This window comes from Gallus gallus, chromosome 2 (assembly GCF_016699485.2).
Source record: "Gallus gallus isolate bGalGal1 chromosome 2, bGalGal1.mat.broiler.GRCg7b, whole genome shotgun sequence".
NCBI classification, from domain to species: domain Eukaryota; kingdom Metazoa; phylum Chordata; class Aves; order Galliformes; family Phasianidae; genus Gallus; species Gallus gallus.
In genome coordinates, this window is record NC_052533.1 from 51,809,715 (window position 1) to 51,832,463 (window position 22,749).

The 22,749-nt window shown below is 40.6% G+C and overlaps 1 protein-coding gene across 9 annotated transcripts in view; it reads right to left on the reverse strand.

Annotated features, from left to right (window-relative positions):
• Positions 1-5,790: 5,790 nt before the first annotated feature.
• Positions 5,791-22,749, reverse strand: part of EGFR (epidermal growth factor receptor) — a 257,106-nt gene continuing 240,147 nt past the window's right edge. For 6 of the 9 annotated variants that reach the window (XM_046919485.1, XM_046919477.1, XM_046919476.1 and 3 more), the window contains 8 exons: positions 20,643-20,798; positions 19,705-19,780; positions 18,363-18,509; positions 15,987-16,084; positions 14,979-15,146; positions 14,833-14,880; positions 14,577-14,682; positions 5,808-13,565 (listed from right to left, as the gene is read on the reverse strand). In XM_046919485.1, the coding sequence (XP_046775441.1) occupies positions 13,189-13,565; positions 14,577-14,682; positions 14,833-14,880; positions 14,979-15,146; positions 15,987-16,084; positions 18,363-18,509; positions 19,705-19,780; positions 20,643-20,798 (1,176 nt within the window). In that variant the 3' untranslated portion in view covers positions 5,808-13,188. Of the gene's footprint in view, positions 13,566-14,576; positions 14,683-14,832; positions 14,881-14,978; positions 15,147-15,986; positions 16,085-18,362; positions 18,510-19,704; positions 19,781-20,642; positions 20,799-22,749 lie in introns of all 9 variants that reach the window. The other 3 variants (XM_015281328.4, XM_025147076.3, NM_205497.3) reach the window with 2 other exon arrangements.

Genomic DNA, 22,749 nt, shown 5'->3' on the forward strand with positions numbered 1-22,749 from the left:
AATTCTCCCTCTTTTTCTTAACATTATAAATTATCACTACAAATTTATTCAGTCCTAACTTCTGACCATTTGTGAGAAAGCAGTCACTGTCTATATATTTATGTCTTCAATATAGAGTTCTTATTATACATTTCAAGATAAAAATCATAGTTAACATAGCAGAGGAAAAGTCATAAGGTCATAAACTGATATAAGGCACTGCTATTTCAGTGGATGTGGGCTTCAGCTGGACCCCATTGCTTTGTATTCCCTGAAGAGCTGAAACAGCCGCAGCCACACAGAATAACTTCTGCTTGGTGAACACAAATAAACCATCAAAACCACCAAGGGTGGCTGGAGCCAGGTTTGCCCTCTAGTTTCCATCAGTGTTATTAAAATTCTGTTTATGTGTCAGCTGATCAAAAGTCTGTATAGCAAAACATCATTCTTCTTCCAGTAGCCAATACTAGGAGCTCAAGGAAAGCACATAAGAAAGAGGATACATATACACTTGAGGTAATTTGTTTTTTCTTCTTTTCTGATAGCCTCTGTGTAATTTCTTTTATGTGATTCTTTGTGTGAGAAAGCATAAATTTAGAGTTGTGGTCATTAAAATAGATGTTAATTAATAACAATCTTTCAAGCAATAAAATTTGTCTGAATTTTGAATGACAACCTCAATACTCAGTAACTCAGAACTCAGGATGAACTGTCATTTATGAACTCATTAAACTCTTTGAAGTAATACCTTCTCAATGCAAACAGCTTATAGGCTTGAAAAATAGGAAATTGCATCCTTCAAGAGAGTATGTATATGCCTGTGCCCTTTTCCACCTGGTGAACTCCTTTCTCCTTTCTTTGCAAGGAGAAAGACCCAAAGACACTACAACCAGAATCTCTGCAAAAGTCATACACAGAGGTCTCACACATGCAAAATCTAACAGGTTTTCCATCCACCTCCACTGAAGAAAAGAGGTCCAGCGGACGATCTGAAGATCACTCAACCAATGACCAAATTTTGATGCAGATATAAAACAAACCAAAGCACAGTACTTTTAATTAAAACAACAATTCCTTCTCCCTCATTGCTGAGGAAGACAAAGAGCCTCTGACATACGCTTTCTCACCTTACCCCTCCTCCTCCTATAAGGATGCTCTTCTTCCATCCTGTCAACACTTGTACAGCCAAATCAAAACCTATCTGCTCCCTCTTTTCAGCATCCCACACCAGCCCAGTTTCTTCATTTCAGTTTCCTACCTTTGTGTAATGTGTTTACCTACCTCCCAGAGATGTAGTGAAGCTAAGTTTTTGCTGCACACTGTGAACAGCCAGTGTCACCTCTGCAGGATTACTTTCAGTTGTCTGAATGTGCCTCTTCTACTTTCCAGTATCTTGCCACTGGCATCCTCAAAAACCATCTTGGTGTAAAACCTCTGAGCTGCCAGTATCCCAGTGGGCTTATCTCTTGCTTCATAATGATGTTAACCTTCCCAGTGACCACTGTTCCCTTGAGAGAAGTGCCCTATTAGTCTGAACCATCTTCTATTAAAAGGAAGCAGCAGAAAAGCCTATGTAATTAGTAAACTGACAAGGATGCTTATAAACATGAATTTGGGATCAGTGTTACCTCTAGTAACTGTTGCCTAACTACATATAGATCACAGTTTCTTCCCAGAATTGCTTGCTGTCTGCCTGTATTTTTGTACCGACTTCAAATGCCTATTACCTGAGCTTGCCACTGCCTGCCTATGATGGCATAATGCCCCAGTACCATAAGAGATCCTTAGAAGGAGTACCCACTTGCTCTTCAAAAAAAATTGTTAACTGGCATGGTTTCACCATACACCAGAGATAAAAAAAAAACTGGGAAGAAAGCAGTGCAACATTCAGGAGGAACAGATGAACAGACTCTTATGATGCTATTTATCCCTTATCCCATGTTGCAGAGACATGCCCGTTGCCCTCTACAAATATGAGGTGCCACATAACTCAATTTTAGCACAAAGGCATTTTGTAGATCTTGCTTGCCTGCTCAGCTGATATGCAATGGGAATTAGGTTTATTCACAGGTCTTCAACATTATCTTCAATGTTATCTTCAAGTCTAAGACAAATTCAGAGCCTCACTTCCTTATAACTTGTTTTGGTTTTGTTATTTTTGTTGTCGATATTCCGCATGATAACATCGTTTAAAACAGTGGGAGTTAATGTTCTGGTTCTGCGGACTGCATTTTTTTGGCATTTCGGTTCTCAAAGGAGGGGAGAGGGGAGGAGTGGCATTCCCCAGAGGACTTCGAGCCCAGAAGAACGGTGGAGCTCTTGGTAGGACTCCAGTCCATCTCCCTCTTGCTCGGTTCGCTGAGGAGAAAAGCATGTGGTTCTCCTGCAGGCTACTAGAGTAAGGCCGGGACACTCTGTTTCTCTCATTTTGTTTGATTTTGTTGGATTTAGTAAGTTACCGTTCCTCCTCAGATCGTTGCTTTTTTTTTTTTTTAAAGACCCATCTACTGTCTCTCTACCTTTCCCCTCCCACTTCCCGGCTCTCCCGAGGCGCCGGCCCGCAAGTTACCCATTAGTCAAGGGGCCAGGCCGGATGGGCATAAACGGTTAACACTTTTTTTCCTCTCCTTTGTTTCCTTTGTTTTTTTCCCCCCTTCTCTTCGGGTCTGTGCCCCGTCACAGACAGATCTAGAAATAACTCCATGATGTAACTCTACTCTGGCATTCTTATTTACAGCAAAACACAGCATCCTGTTTTCTTCGGCAAATCTCCACCACATTCTGAAACAGAATCAAGTAATAGAAATAATTCTGTGTTAGCAAGATAGAAACCAGTATAGCTATTTTTAAATGTACATGGCATTTTTGTTTGTTTGCGTTCCACAGGACCACAACTTTTCTAAAGCTGACATTCACTGAAAATATCCTTCCTTACTTTGGAAAAGGTTGTATGTATGTTGGAAACTCCTCATACAAAAAGTCTGGACAAAGCCTACTTCCCACCAGCAGTCTAAATAAAAATCATAAACCAAGAATGAACATAATTCCCTTTGCCCTGACACAGCCTATCTGCATTATTTTAACTCATAGCATTATCTTGCATAACATGAAGAAAACAAATAACTGAGTGTTATGGAAATGGTGTACTTCACAGGAATATGTGCAAGAGCTTCTGAGGGCAGGAGGACATGCCCATTGTCACCAAGGGTACAGTCATGTCCTTGGCATACACACCGCCACATCAGATGTCAGATCTCTTGTGCATGCAATTGCATCATAGATCTGCTGAAACTATAGCATCAGAGAGAAGGATTAATTTTCTATTGGATCAATGCAGTGATCCTTTGCAGCAGAAGTCCATACTTACATTGGATTAAATGTAGCATGAGCCTGTACTCCAAATAGGCTGGAAAATAAATTGCCTGTGTGAGCTTTTTTTTTTTTTCCTTCTCTGCTTGCTGGGAGGCCTATTTTAAAGCTGTGTATTTGTACACATTTTAATCTCTTCCAAAAGAGGGCACACTTTTCTTCCACATCTTTCAACAACAGGACCCAGGCAGACTTTACAGGCTTGACTTTGCTTTGTCAACCTCAACGACTGCATATGTTTTCTGCAACTCTCCCCAAGGGGCTGTCTGCAGAGAACAGTGTGGTTTGGGCCTGGAGGACTTCACACTCCTACAAGAGCTGCCCCCCTCTGGCATTTCTGGCCAACCCAGAGCAGATGGGCCTAGTGCTGTTTGGTCTTCACAGGCAGCAGAGATTATACATTGTTGTGTTTATTATCCACCACCATGAAACTCACACACAAGTTATCTGTTTTTGATGATTTAGCAACTAGGCAGAAAGTGATACAACCAGCTGTGATCCCTATTAACTGTACTTTGACTTGTTAAGAGTGCCAGTAGAAACACAGCTAAATAAAAGCCATGTGTGAGGCAAGAATAGCCATCTCCACTATCATCACAACTCAAATCTGAGAAGGACAGGATCGAATGAAGTCTAATGTAATCCTGTTACAATTGAAAAGATTAATGCAGTAGAAAGGCAATAGAGGAGCATAACAGCAAAGGGACTAACGCAGATAGAATAGTATTACAAAGGAAAAGGGAAGGTGCTCACCTGTGTCTGAAGATCTAGGCTCACAGGAATGACTTCACAAAGGAGGAATCTCCAACCAGAGAACCTTCCAGAGTGGCAGTCAGCCCTTAAATGGGGTCTACAAGAGAGCTGGAGCCAGGCTCCACCCCTTCCTGTCACACAGGTGAATTGCCTTCACCTGTTCTCCCAGGGCTGACCTGGTCCTTTTCCCTGGTTCTCATCAGTGGTTCAGGCCGTGACTCAACATTTCCAATACAGATCTATAGATCTATGCCCAAAAGGAAGAAATGGGAAAGAAATGAAAAGTGTAAACCAGCCCATGCAATACTGGATACAGTAGACAAACACTGCTATTTCTGAGCTGGTTCAATTTCACAGGGCCACAGTCTCTGGGGTTAATACGTGCATTAAATGACACTTCTCCCTTCAAAAAGAAGAGGTTTTAAAGCAAAAGGCTTTCTGAAATGAGAGCTCTGATGTGGAACACCTCACATATGGTACTTATTAGAGAGATTTCAGTTCCCAACACCACCTGATCTCTAACTCCAGTTCCTCTTTCAGATAAAGAGCAGCAACATCCTCCATTTTGAATTTGCAGTCTCAGTGTACATACCTCCAGGTGGGCTCCCAGTGAGCCACCTCAACTCACAGAATGGAGTTCTGTCCACCTCACTAAACATCCTGTGCAGGACATGTCCTTTGGTGTCTGCTGCCTCAGTAGCACCTCTCCTGGGGGGTCTGCCATGGGTGGGCATAAACATGAGCTGAGCCAACATGTGCTATGCAACTTCAGAGCAGCTGTGCTGATGGATTAGTAAGCACTATCCTTGATGTCACATGGAAAAACACTCTCTAATGGTAAGCTCCTGGTGTGAGCAATGTGCCTGCCCCTTGTATGAAACAGACAGCCCAACCACACAGCCCTGGGTGGGAGGTGGCCTTGGATGAGCTCTGCCATCTTCACAACACAGTGCACACATGAGTCTGTCATAGGTACTGTGGAAGAGACTCTGACTGTAGCCATGGCTCTTATTGGCTGTCCTAGAAATTTCTTGGAGGATTTGCTGTAAGTGTTGCAGGTTTGGATAAGATCGCGAAAGGCTCACTTTGCTCTTTCCCTGCTCAAGTTTGGAAATAGTGAAACATAATGTTTGGTCAGTGCTGATGAGTATAATGATGGGAGGACGTGGCAGAGACTTGCCTTCCTCTCTTTAGATAGCAATTTTCTGTATCTTACCTTAACCAGGGAGATAAGGGAATTAGGAAATACTAATAATTAGGAAATAAGTAGGGAAACACAGCAGCTATGTTTCTTTGGCTGTCTTATCCTTTTGCACCTTTTGTCACTTTTTATGCTCCAGGAGTTTCAAGTGAGATCAGTGGAATTTCTAAATGCTTATTCTTCCCAAACATCCACACATTTATATACCCACCTCATTCTTGATTTTTAATTTCCTTTCTTCTAGTGCTTCAGCAGGAGGATTCATCCCCACCAGTGTCTCCACCTCTCTGGGCAATGCTGTGCCTTTGTTTTTCTACCTTTGAAATACAGAGAAGAGTATTCCTGCCCAGTAAAGAGTTTTGAATCTTCACAGGGGAGGTGAATGGACATATATCTCAGTTTCCTTTTCAAGTTAAAAATAGTAATACTAACATATGCAGAATCTTAATTGAGCACTGAAACAAACAAACAACAACAACAAAACAACATGCCTCCAAGCAGCAGATTTATTTAATTACTTTTATTAAAATAAAAATATCATGCATTAATACACATTAGACATTTCTGAGAACCAGTAATATTAAGACTACATCATTTCTGCATAAAGTAAGTTGAGCTGGTAAGATGTGCAGCCTATGTGTTGGAAGGGACTGCATGGAAAGATGAAAATGAGAAAGGTGCTGTAATGTTTGTTGTTGTTGTTGTTGTTTTGTTTTTTCTTTTTTTTTTTTCTTTTTTCCTATGTACGAAATTAATCTTTAGAGAGAAAAAATGATTAGTTTACTAATGATGATACCAGGGACTTATCCAGGCTGAATGTGTACTGTCAATTCTAGCTCCTCTCTACTGTACTGTAAACCCAATGTATTTTGCTCTGTTATATCACAGATCCTGCAATCTTTTTATCTTTGTCTGCTATGTGTTCCACCACTTGGATAATTAAACACCAATACCTGGGGAACCTTGAGGCTTTATTTCGTTTGTTTTGATAACAGAATTTCTCCTTTTTGCTAGAGTAGCATAATAATGTTACTGTTTTTCATGTGTGTGACTCTAATTGAAACTTTTGACTTTCCTTACCATGGAGCTGTGCTGTGTTGCTGTGCATAACTCGTGATTATGAAATTCAGAGATGTCCATCAGTATAGCTTTATATGCCAAATGTGACGTGGATGAGAATCTGAGGGATTGCTTTGACTGTCCTTCTGCTTTTGCCATAAAACTGAAGTGAGAACCTGCCATGTATTTTGTTAGCGCCCTGATAAGCAGCACCATGTCTTATATTGTACTTCCAGTGGTCACAATTGTTAGCTGAATTTTTACTCACATTATGGAAGTCCTGCACTGTGCATAGAGAGAGCCAAATAGTCTTGAAGAGAGGAAAGGTTCTGTTATTAGCTTCACTAAGCACTGGATAAATCCCCTAGGTGACTGCTTTTACAAAAATCTAAGTCCATCAATAAAGAATCCCTAACGTGATTTCTTCTCTGGCTACAAACCCCTGCAAGCTAGCCACTAATTTTTCTTCTCCCCAGATACAACAGTATATGACAACAAAAGTTCTCAACAAATTAAAAACAAATAAAAAGAATAATATACACCTCATTTTTCTCGCTCAATATACAAACAATATTTGATCAACAGTATAAGCCATCGAACCATAGGAAAGTCATGAGTTTCTTATTGTACAAATAGTGCTTTCATAGTTAAGTAACTTTACAATGCTGCAAGGGTACCATCTGTATCTATGGATATATTGCTTGATAGTTCATTAAAACAAAGACATTATTCGTTATATTCAATTGATTGCATCAATTCAAAGCAGCCTAAAATGGGGCAATAGATCCATAGGATCTCTGGTTATCAAAATCACTCAACATTAACCTTGTTTTATACTCTCAGTGAAATCAAGTTTAACATCCCATTTATTTCAAGGGGAACAGAATTAGGAATGTTGGATTAAAAAGAAACTTAGGTATGTAAGCCAACCCTCCTATCACTGTAGACAACTACTTCACATGTCCCTTTCATTAAATATAAGGATAGCATTGATGGTATTTGAAAATCCAGTTTTCAGTTAGATTGTGAGAGGTTAGGAGTATGCTTTGGCTCAATTCCAGAGCAACTGGAAATGATGTACCATTCAGCTACATAAGAAAAAAAGAATCAGCAAGTCCATTTGGTAGGTTACAGGTGTGGTTTTGTGTTTAATTCTTTTCACCTTGTTAATCAGAAAATTCATTACTTCAAGGAGGAGGATACAGAGAGACCACATTGCATCCAGACAGTCCCATGTGCAACAAAGCTGAAGCATGAAGGAGTGAAAGAATCATAGAATCATAGAGTCGCTAAGGTTGGAGAAGACCCACAGGATCATCCAGTCCAACCATTCGCCCTTCACCAATGGTTCTTGCTAAACCATGACCCTCAACACAACATCCAAACGCTCTTTGAACACCACCAGGCTTGGTGACTCCACCACCTCTCTGGGCAGCCCATTCCAGTGCCTGACCACCCTTTCAGAGAAGTAGTATTTCCTAATGTGCAGCCTGAATCTTCCCTGGCGCAGCTTGAAGCCATTCCCTCTAGTCCTATCACTAATCACACGAGAGAAGAGGCTGACCCCCAGCTCACTACAACCTCCCTTCAGGTAGTTATAGAGAGCAATAAAGTCTCCCCTGAGCCTCCTCTTCTCTAGACTGAACAATCTCAGCTCCTTCAGCCGCTCTTCATAAGGCCTGTGCTCCAGACCCCTCACCAGCTTTGTTGCCCTCCTCTGGACACACTCCAGACCCTCGATGTCTTTCTTAGCGTGCAAAGGTGGTGGAACACCAGCCCTGAAACTTGCCAAAGGTATTTTGCCTGCTGACTTCAGTGATGCAAGTAACATGTCTCTTGCCAGGTCCTCAGTTCTCTCTTTTTCTTCAGATTTTTTTTTTTTTTTCCTAATGCTACTGAGGGTTTCCTTCTGAGGTTGCCTACAGTAGGCAGTAAAGCCTACTGTCTCTGCAGTCTCCTCTCCCAGTCTCATATCACTTCCCATGTATAAGAATGAGGGGCTTACGTACAGTACCTATTTCTGATGTGAATGAACCATGAGTTTCAGTCCACTAGACTTTGGTAACACAGGTGATCTGCAAATACGCACAATGCCCAAATAGCCAGAATGTGTGACAGAAAGTAAATCCTATCATGGAAGTGTCATGACTTCAACTTCTCCACTTAATTAAAATAATACATAACAAAAAGTGCTTTCATTTTAAAGTCTCACTGCCTGCCTACACACTTATTCACATAAAAGGCAGTTATCTAATCATGTCTCATCATTGTATTTTTTCCTAAATCTGAGCCAAAATATAATGTAGCTGTTTCTTTTTTTCTTTACTGTGTCCTTGTTTAGCTATTGCATTGAATGGAAAATGAATCAAAATTGAGCAGAGGTTATAGATCTGTCCCTGAAGTGATATCTGGTTCTGATATTTGATTTGGTTTTCTATGGACAGGCCCCAACGTCCTGTGAAGCCCACCTGGCACAGCGATGCTTTGGCCAGTCCCAATGAAGGATGGAGATCAGCAGCTTTTCCTTGTAATGAGCTAGTGTGGGAGTGGTGATCAGTACCCTATTTCTTTAAAGCAAGAAAACAAAACATTACATCTTTGGTCCTAGTGCAGCTTATTAAAAAAGCTTCTTAAAGGTGTCATATTTTTCTTATGTATAAACTTTATTTTTCTATTATTTTTTAAAAAGTCTCCTTAAAAGCTTGTATGCTGGAACAAAGAGATGAAACTTACAAAAAGAACACTAGAAAATGGAATTTCAATATAGAAAATCGATTGAGTGGTGATAAAACGTTACAAAGCATTGTTGCTAAGTGTTACATGCAGAGTTTGATGCTTCATCAGTATACGGTTTTCATCAGGAGGGAGGACACAGGTATATTTTCATACTTTGTCCTGATTCGGACTATTTCTTCCAGAGAAGCATGGGCAGAAATAAAAGCTGGCATTTTGTAACTCCTCATCTGGAGAGACAGTCATACTAATAGAAGAAGTTGGAACTCTGAATCTGAAAAATGAGCGCTTGTCTGGAAATGCAGTTTCTCATTGGTACCCTGGATTTCTCATTGGTACCCAGACAGCCTGAGGACACTGTAGACACTGTGTGAGGGCACAGACACTGCCACAGCCCCAGGTACACCTCCAAGGTTGGGATGAAGGTCATCCTGAAGCACAGAGGCTGAACACTGCTTTTTGCACAGTCTCTCTAGAAATATAGAGGACTTCTCTCCAAGGTGGAAGCAGGGAGAGGAGCCATCTATGTAGCTATTCCCACCCATACCTGCAAGAACAATCCATTGCAAATTCGGCAGCTGTCTCAGATATGGATTGGCTGTCTGCCCTCAGCCTGGCACTACTCTCCCATTCCTCTCAAGTAAACTCCGGGAGTATATTTTGTAATGCCTTATGTAGGAGAATTCCCAAGCCAATTTCCTTTGCAGCAGAAGAAAACAACCCGAGGCCCAAGTGAAGTGCACCAACACCGTGCACAGGTTGCTGGAAAACATCAAAGTAACATGAAGAATCTTGATGTGACTTACATTTTCATATCCAAGCATGCAGTGCTTAAATTATTATTTAAAACAGTTTGTCACTAACTTCTGCTTTATGATTAAGAGACACTAACTTGTGAGTGGTGTCATTTTGCCTTCCATGAGAAATACAGTGAAAAGAGAAGTTTTATTTTCTGGATTGTAAAGCAGCTGTTAGCTTTTACCAGTGGTTGTGGTCTGTTACACTAGTTGTGTTTTTAAAATCAGTGTTTTATACCCAGATATCCTGAGAGACAATGGCAGAGCTTTCAAGTTATTTTTGGGTGCTAATGTATGTAAGCTGTCAAGATGCAGGACCTTTATTTTTTTCTAGTATTTAGAAAATAAAATTCTAATATTTAGTTTCATAAAAGTTGTAAATCCACAACTTCTATGTCCCATTCAGTAGCCTGCATTTTGTACAGCGCTGCATCAGCAAGGTGCCGTGATTCCTGTGAAAGTGTTGCCTGACCTAGTTTGGCTTTACCAGCACCTATGAGGCTACTTGCTGTTACATGGTCAGTGACCTGCAGTGGGAAGAAAAAACAAGACAAAAAGCATTTCAGCTGCTTATTGATTATTTTTTCAGTGACAATTGTTGGGTACCTTGCTAATGCCTGTTACCCAAAAGCAGTACCCTGTGTAGCACCCATGCCTTCAACAACAACCAGTTGCAGCTGCACAGTCTCATTCACCCCTAATGCCCCAGTATCTGCCCCTTGAGGCACTGTCCATTTTTTTAAAAATTTTGCTGACTTTTTAATCATTACTGAGCTGCCTATTTACAAATCATGGCTTAAAGGGTGCATATTTAGTGGAATTATTTCACAACACAGCTAATCCCACAAATCTGGAATCTTCCTGTAAATTTTTAACAAGAACTAAAGCCTCTTTCCTACTGTTCTCATTAAATATATATATATATGAAAATAAATTTTAGATGTATTTCCCTGTTTCTAGTAATAAGTCTCTACTGAATTCCTCCTGAATGGCTTTAGAAGGACAAGCAAACTAACCAGAATTGAACAATTTTAATGCTACATAGCACTGGTTACAGATATTGCTCTCTCTTAGTGTCTTTCTTGTTTTGGATGACAGATTAAAACATCAATACATACTTCCATGTAATGCTGTTGGAAATTTGCTATGGGAGGACATGCACTGTATGATTTTCTAGTATTCTGCTTGGAGACAGAACAGATTTAGTGAACTGAAAATTATCTGTGCTTTCTGTTAAAATACATTTTGGTTTTATTTACATTCCTCTTGGGGGAGTGGGTGGGCAGAAAAGCACTGCCTGTGCATTCGTACTGCTTTTGAGAGCAGCAGAACAAATGTGCTCTCAGGAATGCAAAGAGAAATCTGCGACAGATTTCTCCTTGCATTGGCAGATTTGGTTGGACATGGGAACTAAATTTCAATTATTGTTTTAAACACAAACCAACAATAACCAAAGTCAGACACTGCACTCCCCATAGCACTGTGGCTGGGACTCACATCTCAGTGACACAAATCTATGAAATAGCACACCAGGAAAACCCTTGGATTTTGACTAAATGCACTTCTCTACCTCAAACTGAAAGGCAGCTGATGAACTGCTGCACAGACAGAAACTGCTGATGTTTTTTTCACTGCATTACCTATAAAAAGGGTCATTTCACAGGACCACTCTTTCACTCCTTGGTAGATCTGTAAAAACTATGTTCTAAAATTGATGAACATGCCTTTGATTTCTGAACTAATGGTTTGATTAAAATTGCGCTGCTGCCAAGCTGCTGGAAAGTCACACATTTTACTCCTACTGCCTTCATAAGAAATGTCATTGTTAGAGGAGTTTTAAGTTCTGTAACATGGAACCCTTGAAAGAGTACCTGCTTTGGCTCCTGTTACTGACACACTATCAGTATACAGAGTATTTATACTGTTAAGTTAAAACCTTAACCTTAGCTAGTCTGCCTCTTCCACACTGAAAACAGAAGCCTAGGCTGGGTATTTTGAAGAAGCAATGGGAAGCTCTGTGTTTCATAAGAGGAAGGCAACCTTTTTCCACCATCCTAGATTACTCTTCCTTTCCCAAACCCATGCTCACTGACCCTCTAGCATTGCCTTGGGATGCAAGAGGTCACCCCAGTGGGAAAGGTACAGTGAGGCAAACAGCCCTAGTCTCTGCCCTGGCGTGATGGCCATATTTTGTCTTGAAGTGAGGAAAATGCTAACATGGGCATTACTATTTTCTTTGCCAAATGTAGGCAAAAAGGTTTCTGAGTCTCTAAAAGAGACTACTTGGCTAGAGCTACCTGTGTTTCTTCCCTTACTCAAGTTTAATTTAGTATCAGTCTTCCTGTCTGTCTCATGAAGGCTCCAATTTGCAACCATTTGCATTTCCTTGACATTTAATTAGAGTCTGTAAAGCATTATTTGACACTTAATTTTTCAGTTATGGGAACATCTTTAGCAGTTTTGTTGAAGAAGAGAGGCATTTTGACAATTCTACAACAGCATAACACATCAGAAAAACACCTTGTGTTTTACAATCAGAAAACAGACCAGTGAGTAAAAATCTACAAATTATTGTGAGCTGTATTCCTCCTGTCAGTTTTTAGCAGCAGTGGTCAGTTGGTGATGTGTCGTGCCATTCACTCCTTGGGCTAGTTTTCCCCATAATAATCTGCTTCATCCTGCCATAGACAGAATCTCCCATACATCCACCAGATGCCCTTTTTCTGTTCATGCCAAGATGGAGTATGTGGAGCCATTTTGTAAAAGTCCTGTGGTTTGGAATAACTGTTTCTGTTCCAGGACTTTTGGAAAACTATTTAGTAACGTTTTTTTTTTTCCTGCTGGTGATCTGATCACCAACTAACAGACAAGCAGTACAAGCATCTGATCTTGTAAAAGATCCAAAAAATCTGTTAGGAACATTTATAAAAATACGCATTGTAGAAAGGAATTTGACTGTATAGAGTGTACAGTTCACAAGTTCATCCCAGAGTGGCTTCTTACCATGCTACCATTTGAAAAGGAAAGGAATGCATCCATATTTTTTCTGTACAGGAAGATCCCGCTCTATTTCAACACACATCTCAGTGCAGCGTATGGGCTTCAGCTATACATGGAAATGGGCAAGAAAAGACCCAAACTGTCCTGTGAGATTGGCTTTGCAGATTCAGATTGCGTGCTGAAGTGTGCTTATTGATGCATTGTGGTTGCCATTCGCGCTGAACAGAGTTTGTTCTTACAGCAGCCAGGCAATTCACCAGTCTGGCTTGCCTCACTGCAAGAAGAAATCCTCTGTGGTCATGCTGAAGCTTCAATGTATTCACTTTTTGGTGCTGCTACCCTCAAGTACTCTGGGTTTTCTGCTGCAGGAACTTTCAAGAGACCATTAGGTTTTGTTTCATTTGGTAAAAAGTCCTGCTGGTAGTCAGGATTGTCCAGATTTATTTGGTGATTGCCTGATTGGATCCAATAGGGAGAGCTCTCGAAGACTGTTTTGGCCAGTGGGGACTGGTTAGTGTTGAGATACTCAGGGTTGTCCACAGCTGTGCTGTGGGAATTCTGGTATCTTGAGTCCATGGGGAGCTTTGAGATTGCTGTGAGAGAGATGTTGTTGTAGATTTGATTCTGGACCATGGCAGTAGATGGTTTCTTGGGCATCAGCTGGTTTACATACTCTGGAATTAAAAACAAACAAATGAGATAATGAAAGTGATGAGGTATGACTAATGCAACCATTTGCATCACTCAAGGTGCAGTTTTAATCCATCTGCAACACTTTTTTCAGTGCAACATCTCACCAGACTTCTCAGCTCTGCATCCAGAGTGGAAGAGAGCCAAATGCAATGACTGCCATGCTGTACATAAAGCACACTGCCTTGAAGCTCACCCTCAGAAATTTAAGTTTCAAAGCAGCAGAAAGATTACTTTGACCACAAGGCTGCAAGACAGCTAATGCTGATTTTAGCGGATATGTCCCAGATAATGTTCTGAAATTTCAGTAGGAAGTTTGGCAGTCAGAAGCCATATCTCTCAAAAAATGTTTAGAGATGAGGCAACTACCTAGGAAATAAAGAACAGACAGTAACAGAGATTTCACACCTCATTCACATGCAGTCTCTTGTCAGTCTTTTCAGATGTGGGTTTTTAAGGGAAGGGAGAGAAAGTTAATTTTTTTTAAGGATACTACTTAACCCAGACCCAGCTGCCTCTATGCTTTCTGTTTCACTCTGTGATGGCCAGTGCTGTAAGTTAATGGGAAACTGTGAGCTTCCTTCTGTGTATACATATCTGAAAGCAGTGAATCCACCAGAAAACTGTTTATATGGCAGAAATGGTATAAGGGGTGAAACCCATGTTGACACGATATTTTCTGAAGTAGTAGAAAGCTTTAAATATAGACTGAGATACCTAAACTTCCTGACCAGAAGGCACACATGGTAAACATGAGGGACTTGGCTCATGAAGGAGTGGAAATGAGAGGTGGCCAAAAGCAGTCAGAAGAAGTTTAAGAAAAGGATATGTGCATACGTTTCCACTCTTGTTTACTGAGTAAAAGCAAAAGGTAGGAAACATTTGGACCGCTTCCTTTCTGTCAAAGAGACAACTATATTCATGCAAGAGTCTTAACTGATCAAATGGTTTGTGAATGAATAGCCCTGGGATAGAAACATAGGAGAGGTACTTACCTGGAGCAGGCAGGAAGCCATCATCTATACTCTCCTCCAAGAAGTTTCCTGTTGGATCTGAGCTGTACCTCTGGACAAAGCTGTCTTCCCTCACAGGGTGCCCCTGCTAGGTTGGAAATGCAGAAAATCAGTATTACAGGGACTGTATTGTAGAAGTTGACTTGCATAAGTGAGGTATAAAAGTAGGGAGGGAGAATTCAATAGGAAAGTGATCACACAGTGCTGCTACTCCTTTTTTATGAGTCACTCCACTTACCCCATTTCTGTCAATGCAGTTTGTAGCAGAATTGTTGCTAGTAGCGCTCTTTAAAAAGACAGAGAGAGAAAATACAGGCATCATGAGAAACAATTCGCTCTCACATTACTTCTTTTTTTTGTTTTCAGAGAGGAAAAGCTTCATACCAATGAACTCAGAAGAGGAGTCCGAGATGTAGAGGGGCTGTTGAAAAAGCCCTGGTGTGGGACAAGATACTCATCTGCATCCACAATGTCTTCCATGTCCTCCTCCTCCATCAGGGTGCGATAAAACTTGGAATCTGTAGGGCTAGGCAAGTGCATCCTTTCATCTCCCTGTGGGACAAATCAGAGTGAGAGAGGATTCACAGAATCCATTCAAGCCCTCACTACCTGTAGAATTTGGGCCTGCAACGTCTATGCTGCTGTAAAATATCTGCATTTTTGTAATATTCGAATTCTGTTAGCCTTTCAGGACTTCAGTATGTTACTGGGCATAGACAGAGACCAGTATTAAGAAAATATTGGCCAGTCTTGAAATTCTGTGTGTGGTTCTAGCTGAATGTGTTAAGACCTGGAAGGCAGGAGTAGAACTGTCCTTAAATTATCAGCATGTGCTAGAAATTATTTGCAGTGTATCTTCTCAACTCATGTTGTTACTGAGTGTAAGTTCCCATTCTGCCACAGATAGCCATGCTGTTTCCTCTTATCATCAGTGCCAGACTGGATGTTCAAAATCTATTCTACAACTGTGTTCTTGCTTTCCTAAATGGCTTCTCTTTCCACATCATGTTTCAGCAAACATCACAGGAAATAATTCTTCACTGGCAAGGAGATAAACAGTCTGACAGATTCAGCTCTCTGATTCTCTGAAACACAAAGCTCTGCCATTTCAGTTAGCTTTCACTCTCTCACACCTACGTCATTTATATTGGATCTTTTAGCTTGAAGTAAATGTCAACATAACAAAATCTTTTGCTGCAGCACCCAAAAGTGGTATGGGCAGGATAAATCGTTTTGCCTCAGAAGAAAGCAAACCAGGGGAACACTAGCCTGTGTAGCCTGGCATGTGGAAAACTTGTCCAAACCAGGAATTTGATTTCCTATTCATTATTAATCATTCTGGGCCTGACATTCAGTGCCCACTAGACATGTTGCTACCACTGTGTTTAGTACCTGTATAACAAGATAGCGGGGAGGGTCACGAGCCATTTTGGAGAACTCTGCAATCAGCTCACGAAACTTGGGACGGCTGTCTGCATCAATCATCCAGCCTGAAGGGACAGCAGAGAGAGAAGTGCACAACTGAAATTGTTCCAGCAATCAGACATAGAGTCTGAAACAAAGTGTAACAGCTAAAAGAGCAGTGATATAAATGGTAAGAAGAAAGCAGCTGCCTGTAAGAGATCACCATAAAAAATTAATTAACCAGACACTAGCTGGTGTGAATGTCAGCATTTAAGAAGTACATCCTTGCAGTTTGGGAAGCTTGAAGGAGGCAGTAAAGTCCAAAGGCCAGACAAGCTCCAGCCTAAGCCTGTCCACTCTCTTCCTGGCTTATCTCTGCTTGGACAGAAGGTCCTACAATGTGACAATAGGGAACAAGACCTGAGGACAGCTAATGGGGGCCAGTCTGGATCAGTCTAAACCTCTTGAAGGAGTAGATGCAAATTATTTCCAGCAGGCTCCTCCAGATACATTGTAATTTGCCTATTCCTTACTGCACTGCTTCATGGGAAGTACTTCACTGCTTTTCCTGGGAAATCTAAAGCGAAAGACTTGGAATTTTCTACCCTGTACCAGATATTTTCTAAAATTTACCTCTACAAAATGTTTTGAAAGATTAACCATACCTAAGTTTTATTTAATTAGTAAACGGACTTTAACTACAGCTTAGTGTGGATCAGTGATGGAAGAGATTTCTAATACTGACACTGGTGGCTTTACATGTGAAATGACTTAGGAAATCCACACTTTCTGATAGCAACTAGCAGATGAGGTGATATATAGATACTTGTGTTTAAAATTAGAAGTAAGAAAGATTAATCTTAGTATGTTTGAGAGAACTCATGAGAAGCAGCTTATCCAAGGTAATGGAGGAGCAAAGTGACAATACGCCATCTGAAATCTGCACTAGACAAAATCTCATCATTGCCAGTGGCTTTTTGTCATGCTGAAAATATGATATCATGCTAAATTCTTCCAGTGCAGTTCTTACCAATTAAAGAAATTCTTCTCACTTTAGGAGAAAGCAGACCTTTTGGAAATATGCTGCTGTTGCAGAAGCAGCATCTACTGCTTCTGAATTTATCTTTTAATTGCATGTGTTTAAATATAGTTTCTTTTAAAAAATTGTGTGTAATAACTTCCAACTTTTCAGTTTATACTCTCTGCTTATAAAAGGAGATGAATGGGAATCCCGAATTCTTTTAGACAAGAGGTCATGGCTTCAGCAGTGTCTACACTTCAGCCTGTACACAGGGGCTGATCAGAGCGGTGAAAGATGTACCACTGAGTCCTCTGGAAGAAGGAAGGCTCAAACTGCACACTCATGTTCTTGCTTTTAAATTTAGTGTATTGGCATAAAAGTATAGTGACACTCCATTGGTAGTATTTTATAAGCAAGAGGTACCCCATTGGGTGCCTGGAAAAATGTCTGCTTTTTAGCTCTGGCCTGGCTTTAAAGAAGGGTAGTGGATGGAGCTGCCAGGACTCAGAAAATCTGAGCATTTGGAGACACACTGTGGTGCAGAGCTTTTGAAGATCTGGGACAGGATCACCAAAATCTGGTAGGGCTGAGGTGTCAGCAGGTTTCAGCATTGCTGAGGAGGGACTTCCAGGAGAATGCTTATGGGTCTGAGCACTGCTGGTGGATTTAGATGGACATGTCTGGATGTGGTTCCTTCTCACCACAGTGAGCACAGGATCAGACTCTCCTTGCACAGTGCCTGTCCCAACATGGCAATGCACAGGCTCTCCAGGACTACCCAAAAGTGCTGTACTACAAGGTCCATGTTGTAGCACAGCTTTTATTTCAGCAAAAGGTACAATCTGTTCCAGAGAAAAGATCTTACATGCCACCTTGTGGGCTGCCTCTCAGCATCCTCACAAACAGTACTAGCAGGGATGCAGTCTAGTCTTGGTTTAGGAAGTAAGGTTACAATCTGACATTTTAGCAGCTGAGAGATGAAAAAGGTGTTTGAGGTTTAGAACCCCTTCAGTGTGCCCTACCTGAAAGCATATTAGTGAACTAAGGCTGAGCCTGGAGAAGTCATTGTTAGTTTTATTTTCTAGATGTTTAAAACCAGAGTATCAGGTAACATAGATGGTGTTTGGCCATTAGTTGGCTGAATTAGCAATTAACAAAATCATGCCTTCTACTCCTCCCATCTAAGGCATGAGGTGCAGGAATGCACTCTGTCACTGCTCTTTTCATATAAACTAATTTCCATGCCATCACCAAGAGTACAACATACAGAAATGCCTACATAATGAAGGCAACTGTGCCACTTATTGGGCTTAGGAAAGCACCCACAAATCCACTCAACTCACATTTGACCATGATCATGTACACATCAATGGTACAAATGGGTGGCTGGGGCAAACGCTCTCCCTTCTCCAAGACGGAGGAGATTTCACTTGCGGGGATCCCGTCATAAGGCTTGGACCCAAATGTCATCAACTCCCAAACTGTCACACCTGCAGGGAAAGGAGAATACAGTGACAGAAATTTGGAGAAAGCTTGCCTGGATGTGTTTGTCAATTGAGAGAAATGCACTGACAGATTCCCATCCAGGAAAAGCACTTTCTGCCACGATATTAAATACAGTACACATTAATAAAACAGTTTGAAATCATCCTGCCTTCCTTTATTTATTTTTAATCGTAACTAGTGTCTCAGTGTTGAAACATCCCACAGACTTTCCAGCCCCACAGGAAAGAATGGAAATACAGGCTACCGACTACTGACTCCAGCTTAGGAAGTGGATTTAAAAATGGAGGTTGCCTTTGGAGGTCTCTTTGGAGATCAGCAAGAGCAGTTGTTGAAAGATGTGTAAACCAGATGCCTCAGTGTTGTTTGCTAATGACATACTCTGTGACATAGCTATTGTGATTGTCCAGTAGCTTAGGATACAAAATAAGACTTTGGATGTCAAGCCACATAAAGGTATTAAGAGGACCAGAGACTGTACTTTTTCTAAAAGGATACAGCGTCTGACTATTTGTACTTAATTTCTTCCAGGAGTATGACAACACGGAGTGGAAATTTTACAACAAGTTGCTCTGAAAGGTTTCCTTTCAGCTCCTCTATCTCTTATACAAAGTATAAAATGAATTATTTCAGGAGGTATCAATTGCTTTTCTTTCCTTCTTGTCCTCTCAGTACCCAGAGAGCACATCATACTGCCTGCCCTTTTGCAACTTCTCTGAATCATTTTAGGCCATCATGACAAAGCAAGTTTATATCATCACCTCAAGTAGCGCCAGAGGAGACAGTGGAGTTACACTGACTGATGCTGATTGGCAGTGTGGCCAATAGTTTCATGTCCTTCCTCTCATTATACTGCTTTATTCTTGGTCTCATTCTATGCCACCTGAAGATGCTGAAGGAAAGCTTCAGCAGAAGTTCACCATATGGAGGAGTGCAGTCTCCTACCTGCAGCTCCTGTCAGGGAAGGGCTCATCACGTGGAAGCATATTCTGCAAAACTTCTTACACCTCACCACTGCTCAGTTTTGTGGGAATTGTACTTAATTGAATATGTGATTTTGGCCCATTATTTAGGTTTAATCTCTCAATCTTCAGATAATAGGAAGAATAAAGAACTCTTTTCAATGTCATTGCAATTGTTCCAACACATCTACAAAAACTATAACTATGTTTTTAGACTCACCATAACTCCAGACATCACTTTGATGAGTATAAATTCGGTGTAAAATTGACTCCAATGCCATCCATTTAATAGGAACCTAGGAAGATCCACAAATTAGCCATAATATGCTGAGACAAAGTTTATCAGCAACCTTTACCACCAGGTGGTGTTTAAGTCAATGATTTTGTTGTAGAAAGGGATCAAAAAACACAATGAAACAACACAATTATTTGAGTGGTAAAGCAGGCAAGTTCTGAGTCCCTTGTTACTATTTTCATTTACTATGTTAAACCTGGAAACTTGTGAAATTTTTGAGCCTATTATAAATATCTCTTACAAGTTAATTTTACCATATTTTTAACACTTAAATTACTAATTTTTTAACCTTCTTCTGTTGTAACAGAATAAAAATCCAATCTCAGACTGTACGACAAAGACTGATTTGTGCTCATTTGATTTCCATTTATGGTCACTGCAATATTTGCAAGCAGATTCTTGTTAATTTCTCAGCAGGACACATTCTCTTCATCAGCATTTGTACAACATAAAGGCATGTTGAACCAAGCCTGACAGGTCTTTCTTCTGCTATAAATACATGGCATTCCCTTTCTCTTCACAAACTGCACAGTTTTATTGGTGTTGGCTATGTGATGAATTCAGATATGGTTTTATTTTTATTGTTTTTTTAAATAGCCTTGTTTTTCCCCAGACATTCAGGGTGGGAATTTCAAAAGACTTTGCTGCTCTGCTACCTCTGCTTCTACTGCAGTCACACTGGCCTGACACTGCTCTGGCTGTGTTCAGCAGACTTCCACAGGCTTCAAAGGCAACAAGCTGAGATTGCAGCTGAGCCTTCTGAAAAGTCCACTCTCTTTTTTCTCTTATTTTTAACAGCAAGGCTCATGCATGAGCACAAACACCAATGAGCATGCCATAGTTCATCCTCTAGTGCCTTGTACCTTGCCTCCCTCTGCGTGATACTCCTTCTCATCTGCCCCAAGCAGCTTTGCCAGCCCAAAGTCTGTGATTTTCACATGTTGTGGAGTCTTAACAAGGACGTTCCTGGCAGCAAGGTCACGGTGCACCAGGCGACGTTCCTCCAGGTAGTTCATTCCCTGCAAAACATCAGACTGGTGATAGGCATCTTGCTCACACACTTTGGCTTTGACACACACACTTTGGCTTTGACACACAAGTAAGTTACCAAACTTCAGCTGCTCTATGGTGACTGCATACACACCACCATAAACACGTGGTAACCTATTCCCCTTTCAGAAAGATTTGCTGTTTTGAATTTTGTCATGCTGATTTCAGATGAGGGCATTTACTATCCAGAGGAGGTGGCTATGTTACTGTCTTCTAGTAACCTTTCTGTGGATCTGTATTCAAGTGGAACCATGGAGAAAAAAGGGATAGCAGGAGGTATAGCAGGGGATGTGGCTCCTCTGGTTCAAGACATACAAAATCAGCATAGTACTGTCAAACGAGTGAGCAAACCCATCTTTCAGCTGTGGTTGTGCAACTCCTGTGACCTCAAGGTATCACAGTAGAGATGGTGACCATCACCATCCTTATTCACACAGGCCAACCTCACTGGGAGAAACTAGACACAGATGGCCTGGGAGAAGAGCCCAAGCAAAAACAAATTCATCATTCAAAGCTGCCAGGTCTGTGCCTTGTTACAATGAACTCTGCCTTTTCACTGATAGCAATTAGGCATCTCTGCAAACATGATAAAATGAAAAAAGTAAAAAAACCCTCATTTAATAGCTGAGCTCAGAGTTTCACCTATTTTCAAGTCCTCTTTGTAAAGGCAAGTTCTTCTAGTTTCAGTGCCATAACATACGTGCTTTTTTGGTACAACTTCTCTCAAGGAAGAAGAGACTTTTCTCTGGAGTGACTACAGATCTCTCAGACAGATAAAATTGCTAATTGTGCTGGTTTGATTTTTAAGGCATGAACCTAACATCTGCCTCTCTGACCATAGAGTTAATTCTTTGTTCCCTCAACTCCAATCTTGTGGTGCATAGAATTAAAAAAAAAAACAAACATGATTTCTAAGTTTCCTGTGAGATCCTTTCTAAAAACCACAATTATTCCCTGTCCATAGGTTTCCGCTGGCAATAGATTATGTGCTTGTATTTTTACAAAGACAGAATTAATAAATAAAGTGCTTCTAGCCTACAAAATTAACACCAAAATGAGCAAAATGTGATGACAAGGCACTGGAGGGAGTAATTCTCTTCCATACTCTACTCCCATGCTAAGCCCACTGTTAACCTGGACCACCAGTGAATCCTCCACAGCATTTTCTCAGCAGAACTTCACCCCTGTGCTTAGAGCTGCTTGTTTTGCCAAAATGAATTACACAAACAGACTGGCACATTGCCACTGTGAGCATACATTTAATTATACAAATACATGTTTATTGAGTAGAGTTCTTGAAAAAAAAATTGTGAGCTACCAATAGAAAACTGACTACCTTAAAAAAAATCACAAAATCTCACCCTGGTGGAGCAAACATTTCTTGCTAAGCATGTATTGTTGCAAAGACTTATTGGGACTCAAAGCTACTGAAAAGCAGAATATCAGTTTCACACTAAGCTATTTAAGATTCTTGTGCACATTCATGAGCATATACCAAAGATGTTGAACTGCTCATGCAGAAAGTACAACAGATCTTTACTTGTATTCAAGTATGGGATTTAAGCCATTTTTTCATCATTAAGAGTGAGACTAACATGTTCAAAGTTACTTCAAAGTGTTTCTGCACATGCTGTGGATACACTCTGCCATAACATTTTGTCTGGAAGATGTGGCTTAGTAAAATATAATGTTTGTGAAAGATACAAAGAGAAATTATTTCAAAGCTGGAAAAACAGAAACAAAAATAAATTTCACAGTGAACTTGTTTCCTTCCGGTTAGTTTCCAGACAAAAATATACTGGTCATAATTTTTCTCCCCATTTTCAGAGTCAGAGAAAGTCAAAATATGGGGCATGACTTTGTCAGTGCAGCAGTAACACCAGACACATTGGTGGGAAAAAGCCATATGCATGATTTACG